At 34.6% G+C, this 9,295-nt stretch overlaps 1 protein-coding gene across 1 annotated transcript in view; it reads left to right on the top strand.

Moving 5' to 3' along the window:
* The window catches only part of DNAH14 (dynein axonemal heavy chain 14), a 374,871-nt gene that overhangs the window by 292,625 nt on the left and 72,951 nt on the right, over positions 1-9,295 (top strand). The window contains exons 55-56 of the mRNA XM_044674970.1: positions 5,856-5,951; positions 8,287-8,427. Of these exons, the coding sequence (XP_044530905.1) occupies positions 5,856-5,951; positions 8,287-8,427 (237 nt within the window). The remainder of the gene's footprint in view (positions 1-5,855; positions 5,952-8,286; positions 8,428-9,295) is intronic.

The following is a 9,295-nucleotide window of genomic DNA, read 5'->3' on the forward strand; positions in this document are numbered from 1 at the left end:
TATATATATATATATATATATATAGTACTTTAGTATCTCTATAGTTAGATATCTGTACTGCTAGACCCCTTTCCTTCTTTTCTCATTATTTCCATTGAGATTCTTGACCTTTTTTCCTTCAGATAAATTTCATTATTATTTTTTCTAGTTCTATAAAGTAATCCTTTAGTAACTTGATTAGTATGGCATTAAATAAACAAATTAGTATAGATTGTTTATTTGTATTATTGACCCAACCTACCCATGAACAATTAATATTTTTTCTAATTATTTAAGTCTGTCTCTTCTTCTATTAACAGTATACATATATGTGGTATATATAGTTCTTATGTATATGTTGGTAAGTAGATCCTCAAGTGTTTTATATATTCTACAGTTATTTTAAATGGAGTTATTCTTTATATCACTTCCTGCTGATTTTTATTGATGTTATACAGAAAATTACTGATGATTTAAGTGGATTATTAAATATTCTGCAATTTTGCTGAAATCATTATTTCAATTTATTTTTAAGTTGATTCTAGAGTTTTTCTCTTTTTTTTAATTTTTTAAATTTAAATTTTTTTTCTATGCTTTCTTCCCTCTCTACCCCCTCCTGGTGGTGACAATTTCATTGGGATAGATAGATAGATAGATAGATAGATAGATAGATAGATAGATATTATCACTTGAACCCAATTCCATATTATGCATTTTTGTAAAAGAGCATCCTTTAAATCCTTTAAAACCAAAACCCTAGGGGGCATCTGGGTAGCTCAGTGGATTGAGAGCCAGGCCTAGAGACAGGAGGTACTAGGTTCAAATCCGGCCTCAGACACTTCCTATTGCCTACCCTTACCAATCTTCCACCTATAAGTCAATACACAGAAGTTAAGGGTTTAAAATTTAAAAAAAAACCAAAACCCTAAATCACATACCCATAATGAACAAATGACAAATCACATGTTTTCTTCTGGATTTCTACTACCACAGTTCTTTCTCATAAGTCCTTCAGAATTGTCCTAGATCATTGCATTGCTTTTAGTAGCAAAGTCAATCACATTTGATCATCCCACAATGCTATTAGTCTCTGTGTATAATGTTCTCCTGGTTCTGCTTATTTCACTGTGCACCAGTTCATGAAGGTCTTTCCAGTTCTTATAGAAATCCATCAATTCATCATTCCTTATATCACTATAGTATGCTATCGCCATCATATAACACAATTTATTCAGCCATTCCCCAACTGAAGGACATCCCCTCATTTTTCTAGGGTTTTTCTAAGCAAACTATCACATTATATACAAAAATTGATAGCTTTCTTTTTCTGTCTATGGTTATTCTTTCAATTTCATTTTCTTGTCCTGTTACTATAACTAGCACTTCTAATACTATTTTAAAATGTATACATATTTGCTTCATTACTATATTATTAGAAAGGACTCTGTTTTATCCCCATAAAATATAATCCTGACTCTTGTTTTTAGATATATACAATTTAGCACAGTAAAAAAAGGTCCTTTCACTCCTATATTTTCTAGAGATTTTTATCAGAAATGGGGCTTTCTTTTTTTCTTTCCTATAGGAGCAGGAATCTGGAAAGGTAAAAAATTAAATGCTTGATAATTGACAAATAATTATTTTAAACAAAAAAAATTCTTAAATGTCCTAAAAGTGAGTTAAGTAACCACTTATGATAATTGTGTAGAAATTTAACACAGAAAAAGGTTTAGGATAATCAATTGCCTTTCTTCTGGCAAAAAAAGATTCACAATTTAAGTCCTCTATTCTACATTTTTATTTTTGCCCCACTTAGGAATTTCCCATCTTCTCCCCAAACTAGTTTCAATGATATTCATGTTCCTTTTTAGCACTTACCTAAGACCAGATTTCACAACTCTATTAAAAAGTTCTGTTGGGGGCAGCTAGGTGGCTCAGTGGATTGAGAGTCAGGCCTAGAGGCGGGAGGTCCTAGGTTCAAATTTGACCTCAGACACTTCCCAGCTGTGTGACCCTGGGCAAGTCACTTGACCTCCATTGCCTACCCTTACCACTCTTCTGCCTTGGAGCCAATACACAGTATTGACTCCAAGATGGAAGGTAAGGGTTTTAAAAAAAAAAAAAGTTCTGTTATTAAAAGAATAAGATTCTTGAGCCATTGTTGTAGGAATTCACATAATATTCTCAGCTGAAAAGGGATAAGTAGAATGAAGCAATAGGGAGTTTTATCATCAAAAGCTTTCATCAAGCATCTATTTTGGAAGGGCATAAGAGAAGCAGTTAGAAAGTAATTACCAAGTCTTGATTAATCACGTTTGTTTTGAAATGAGAATACTTTGAATTTTCAGTCTATTTTGTTTGGGACCAATTATATCATTATGAAACTATACTCAATCAACAAGCATTTTCCTTAAGTACCTACTATGTGCCAGGTGCTGTGTTTGCTGCTGAAAATAAAAAGACAAAAATTAAACAGTCTGCCATCAAGCACCTTACATTCTCTGAGGGAGACAACAAGTACATAGATAAATATGCACAAAATAGATGCATTGTATATATAACAAGGGATGAGGAGGGATTAGAAACTTGGAGGATGGAAAGAGAATCAGGAAAGATTTTATGGAATAAAGGAGCTTCTTGAAGGAAGCTAAAGTTTCTCAATAGTGAAAGTGAGACCTGCATACATTTCAGGAAAAAAAGAGAAAAATAAATGTATTGTGTGAGGAACAGCAAGAAGACCAGTCTCAAGTCTCTTCTCTAATTCATCCTCCATTTTGCCACTAAAGGGATTTTCCTAAAATGAGATATTTTATCAAATTGTAGCCCTCTCCCTAATCAATAAACTCCTCTTAATTCCAGTGCCTCCCCTCTGTTAATTATTTCCTATTCATCCTCTGCTTAGATATTTATTAATATGTTACACATTAGGTATACCAACATTCAGCTTACACCCATGTAGCCTAAAATCACAGATTCTTCTAGACTTTGTCTGGAAAAGAAACCTTTTGTCATCTAGTCCTGGTAGTAATTTTGACAGCTGGTCTAATTTTTCTTGGCTGAAGTTTATGACCATTCAGTGATGATCTCCTACAGTATTTTTATATTTTCATGTTGGCAGAAATAATATAAAGTTATGCTAAAAGATAACTGGCTGTTTAATTCTCAAAAAGAGGAAATATTACACACATTCAACTTAACTAAGGAAGAAAACCACCTAGGAAGTTGTTCCTAAGAAGGGAATTATTCAACATGGCCCCTTAGAGAGAAGACATGATAGCTTTTCTTGTGTTTACATTTTAAAATTTTAAATTTTTTAATTTAAATTTTAAATTTTCTTGTGTTTGACTTTTAAAATTTTCCACATTGCTACAATGAGGTTAGAAGAGAATTAAATTCTCTCTGTATTAAATGTATTTTTGATACTTTTTTTTGGTTTTGCATCACAGTCAATTTCGCTCTTCCCTTGTGACAAAATGAAATGAAACCATATCAAACCTAATCCATCCAACACAGAGATATTATCTGACAATATACACAGTATTTTGGGCTAGCCATCTTTTATCTCACTGCCATGAGGAAAAGAATATGCTTTATTACCCTTGTTCCAAGATCCTCATTTATTTTTCTATTGCTCTTGAGTTCAACTTCTTTTTAGTTATCTTTTTTTAAACCCTTACCTGCCATTTTAGAATCAGTATTGTATATTGGTTCCAAGGCAGAAGAGTGGTAAGAGTTAAGCAATGGGGGTTAAGTGACTTGCCCGGGATCATATAGCTAGGAAGTATCTGAGGCAACATTTGAACCTATAACCTCCTATCTCTAGACCTGGCTTTCAATCCACTGTGCCACCTAGCTGCCACCTAGTCTTCTTTAGATTTGCATTGCTGAAATCACTGTATAAATTGTGTTGTTGAGTTTGCTTATTTCTGTTACATCAGTTCATATAAATATTCCCTCAGTTCTCTGAATTCCTGATGATTTTCATTTCTTGCACGACAAAAATTTTTATTATGTTTATATACCATCATTTTTTCTTCTACTCCCCAATAGATGGTCAGCTACTTTGGTTCCAGTTATCATTACAAAGGATGTAGTTATGAACACTTTGGCATATTTTGAATTTCCATTTCTATATTTGACCTCTTTGGGATATTTACTCAGCAGCAGAATTGTTGGGTTAAAGGCCATGTGCATTTACCCATCTTTTTTGTGGTATAATTCTAAAATGAAACCCACAATCATTAAGACTACAGCTAAAATAAGTGTGAATTAGCATGCATTTTATTTGTTTCAGTCTCTCTAGTTATTATCTTTCCTTATTTACCAATTTGAAAGGAGGTGAAACTGTCACCACTTTTTTCTTTAAAGTCTCAACTCAATAAAATGCAAGTTATTCTAATTAATTTCCAATCTCTGATTCCATTCTGCTCATCTATCGTTGTTACTCTTCACAAAGAATCAAGTTGTACAACTCTCCCCTCCCCAAAAAACAACAACAACAACAAAAATAATAACTTCTATGCTGCCTGCTATGAATCCACAGAAATATAAACATTCTGTTGATTTTGGTCACTGTTTAACTTTCACTTACCTGTCATGCTGATTATCCATGTTGTCTGCATGGTATGATTTTCATATGTGGCTTTTTTTTAAACCCTTGTACTTTGGTGTATTGTCTCATAGGTGGAAGATTGGTAAGGGTGGGCAATGGGGGTTAAGTGACTTGCCCAGGGTCACACAGCTGGGAAGTGGCTGAGGCCAGGTTTGAACCTAGGAACTCCTGTCTCTAGGCCTGACTCTCACTCCACTGAGCTACCCAGCTGCCCCTCATATGTGGCTTTAACATGAAAACTGTATGGCCACATATTGCAGAAGAATCTTTAAAAATATTTGTCATTCTTATCTTCTCATTCTCCCTCACCCTTCATATCCAGTTGGGATCCATTCAAAGGCATTCTCTCTGGTCTGGAATGTTCCCCAAGCCTGGAATGCTATTCCTCTTCAATTATTACTACTGACTTCCTGGTTTTCTTGAAGTCCCATCTAAAATCACACCTTCTTTAGGAAGCATTCCCTACCTCTCTTAAATCTTTCCCTCTCCAATACATTCTCTAAACAGCTACCATAGTGATTCTCTTAAAATACAGATGTGACTGGGTCACTCTTTTGCTCAACAAAATCCCTAAAGGCTCTAAAATTAAGAATAAACTCTACTGTTGGTCACTGACATTCATTCACGACCTGTCTCTAATCTATATTTCCAACCATATTATTCATTGTACCCTTATATGTACTCTGTGGTCCAATCAATTAATCCATTAATATTTATTAAACACCTACTATGTGCAAGGCACTGTGCTAAGTGCAGAATATATAGGATGCATGGGGAATAGCTGGGTAGCATAGTAGATAGAATGCAGAGTTTGGAAATCTGGCCTCAGACCCTGAGCAGCTGTGCGACCCAGGACAAGTCACTTCATCTTATTTGCCTCAGTTTTCCTTATTATAAAATGAGCTGGAGAAAGAAATGGCAAACTCCTCCAGTATCTTTCTGAAAGAAGACTACAAATAGGGCCATAAAGAATTAGACACAACTGAAGTGATTGAATAACAACAGCAACAACAACAAAGATACATTGGATTCTTTAGTTAGATCTTCGGTCATGTATTTGTACAATAGTAGTCAACTGAATTTTTGTGGACCTGATATAAGTGGAAAATGTATCAATTGACTACCGTCATAATTCCAAAAAGTTTCTTTCTAAGGGCTAGCAGTTGTGATGTATATTTTAAATATGAAGAGAATTTTTGACATTTAAATAATATTTAATAGTTATTCCCTTACTTGTGTTGAAATATGACTTCTTTTAATCCAGATGTTACAACCAAAACAACACCAAGTAGCTGAGGCTCAAAAAGTACTCCAGATTGGTCGAGAAAAGTTGTTAGAAAAACAGAGGGGTTTAGAATTGGTAAGAAGCTCATCTGTTTGTTTTGTCATTCTGTCCTTAACTTTCAACAACTTTACTATCCAGGTAAACTATTAGGAAGATAAATTAAGTATTTTTTAGTTCATCATTTCATCGTATATCCCTAATAGGAATCACGGTGTCATCATACCATATCATATTAAATAATATCATATAATCAAAATTTGGAGAGGTTTGAGAGATCATCTATTATTTACAATCTGGTACAGGAGAGAATGTATATATGCAAATAAATATTAGCTTATCTTGGACTCAACATCACAGATCATTTTCTCTTGTTATATTATTTTCTAATGTTTATTCTCATTGACATGAATAATGAGAAGCAATATAGTAAAGTGCAATGGTCTCCAAACTGGGAACACTGGGGAATCAACCCATCTGCTGCTAGAAATATGGGTCCCACATAATCCCTAGGATGGCTGGCCAGTCACAAGGTCTGTCTCTAGCAGAACCTTACCTGTCTTGTTCAGTTATTATTTTCCAACACAACACTACTCTGATCCACCTTTTCCTGTGGTGGGTTGCTTTGCTAACTGTCAACCTTTCCTTTTCTGCTCCAGAAATTACCCCATTAATTAAAACAACATAATCCAAGTACATATATGACATTGGAAAAAACCTTCCTCTTCTATAGCATCCACACTCTTCCTCCTCCTCAGATCTCCTTATGAGTACTCTAGGTGCCCTTTAGTTGAATCAGAGTAAGTGATTGAGTATCTGGAAAAGGCACCCTTACCCCCTTTCATTTTTGGTATGAAGTGAATCATACACACCCAACAAGCCTGGATGGGTTAAAATATGCACTGCAAAATTGTTACTGTGCAATCTGATCACCCACCTTATTCAGGAGGCCCATCAACTCACAATTTTTGCTATTTTCAAAAATAAACTAACCCTTAGAAGACAAAGATTTACAAATAAACTAACCCTTAGAGGACAAAGATTTGCAAATATTCAAAAGAAGAGGCCACAAACTCCAAGAGAATCTTTATAGGCTAGGAAATTATTTCCCTAGTCCAGGCAGGAAGTGATCTGGGATGGTGACAATGTTAATGAAAAGAAAGGAATGATTTCAATGATGATTCCAAAGGAAGAGGAAGGGACAAGGAGATGATGGAAGGTGAGACTGAGGTACAAGTCTCACCTCCTAATCCTCCTTTTTCGGTCTAGGGCACCACCATCATTCTAGTAAGCCATGTATCACCATTTTAGAGTCTTTCTCAACTCTTGACTCCCACACATTTACTATATCCAGTTAATTGACATGTTTGTCATTTCTCCTTCCCTGACATTTCTCACACTAATCCTCTTCTCTCCACTTATATCCCAACCATCCTTGTTCAGGCCCTTATCACATCTCTTCCAGATGACTAGGTACTTAGTAATACTTACTAATTGATTGGTACTATTAACAGAATTTGGGAAGTCATGGGAAAAAATAACTCTGGAGGGAAAGTGCTATCATTTCAATTTTAAATATATTGCTTTTCAATTTATAAGAAGATATCTAAATGAAAATGTCCGTCAGGCAGTAGGAGATGGATAGATGGATGGTTGGTTCCTTTTTCCACAGGGAGATAAGGGAAGAACTAACATTTTCTGATGATATTCATTATGTACTTTTGAAATTCATTATTTTTTCTCATCTTCAACATATCTGAGGCAAAAAAATTCAGATTTTTTCCAAGGGTAAAGAAATATGACATAGGCCTTATATATTCAAGAAGAAAAAAGAAGGTGTCTCAAGAATTAGAGAAGGAAATAATTCTAGTGATAGAAGATGGTGTGGTAAAAGCTTACATTTAATAGCAATCTATTCATCACTACAGTATGAATCTTTTTTCCAGTATTTAAAATGGAATGAATCTTTGTGAAGTAAAGTTTTGGAATCAATGGATCAATAGATAAGGCTTTACATCTAAGCTTTGCCTGCCTACTATGTGTGAATTTGGAGAGATCACTTAAATACTCTGAACATCAGTTTCTTTACTAATAAAATTTCGTGATCTGATTAATTTACCTCACATTCATGACCCTAGGACAGTGATGGGCAAACTTTTTAAAGAGGGGACCAAAAGAAAGGCAATGCTCATCTGTCAGTCTGTTTCTAAGGCAACTCTTTCAAAGTTTCATTGTATTATATCCTACACGTTGTATTCCATCAGATTAGGAAAAATGTCCTCTAGCTGGATAGAACATTTCAGGGGGCAGCATCTGGCCCAAAGGCCTTAGTTTGCCCATCACTGCCCTAGACGATGAATAGAAGTTGAAGTGAAAAGAAATGTTTTAATCCTTCATTTACATTGACTTTCAGATTGAAGGTCATTTGCAATCTTTACAACTTGCCTACAATGACAGTGTTGAGGAAAAAGAATACTTGGCAGATCGTAGACAACTAACAACTAGGCGCTTACATAGTGCCAACAATTTATTATCAGCTCTAGAAGATGAGAAGGTATTACTTTTCATTTTTTTCAAAATTGACATGATTTGAGTTCATAAAACTTATTATGTTTATTATTGTTTGTTTAACTTATATAGCATCCTTCCTCTGAAGAACTCAAGGGATCACTTTCCTCTTATAAGTGTAAAACTGACCTCATATGCCTTTCCATGTGTGATTTCTTATTATATTCACTAATCAGTTCCAGTAAGACTAAATTTAGAAGATTTGTGGTCTATGTAACTATTCCTGATCAAGCTATGTTTAAAAAAAAAGATTCACCAGAATTTAAAGAGTAGATTAACCAATTTGTCCTCTTACTGCTTAAGGGCCATTCATATCTGATTAAGTGAAATCTGGCCTCAGATACTTACTGGCTGTGTAACCCTGGGCAAGTCACTTAACCCTGTTTATCTTAGTTTCTCCATCAGTAAAATGAGGATGAGAATAGCATCTATCTTCCACAGTTGTCATGAGGATCAAATATAATAATATCTGTAAAGTGCTTAGCACAGTGCCTGACACATAATGAGTTCTATATAAATATTAAGCTATTATTATTTTATATGTAGGATTTTGCTTCTCAAATTAAATTTCATTAGCTTAAGCTAATCATTAAATATAGTCGATTTTTTTAATCCTAATTCTGTTATCCAACATGCTAGCTATCCCTTCCCAGCTTAGTGTCATCTGCCAATTTGATAAGAATGCCATGTGATCATTTTCATCAATCATTGATAAAACATGGCCAAGGATAACTCTGAGAACTATTTCCTTCCTCCTCCTCTCATTCTCTCTCTCTCTCTCTCTCTCTCTCTCTCTCTCTCTCTCTCTCTCTCTCTCTCTCTCTCTCTCTCTCTTTATCTCTCTCTCTTTTTTA

Source organism: Gracilinanus agilis, chromosome 4, assembly GCF_016433145.1.
Source record: "Gracilinanus agilis isolate LMUSP501 chromosome 4, AgileGrace, whole genome shotgun sequence".
NCBI classification, from domain to species: Eukaryota; Metazoa; Chordata; class Mammalia; order Didelphimorphia; family Didelphidae; genus Gracilinanus; species Gracilinanus agilis.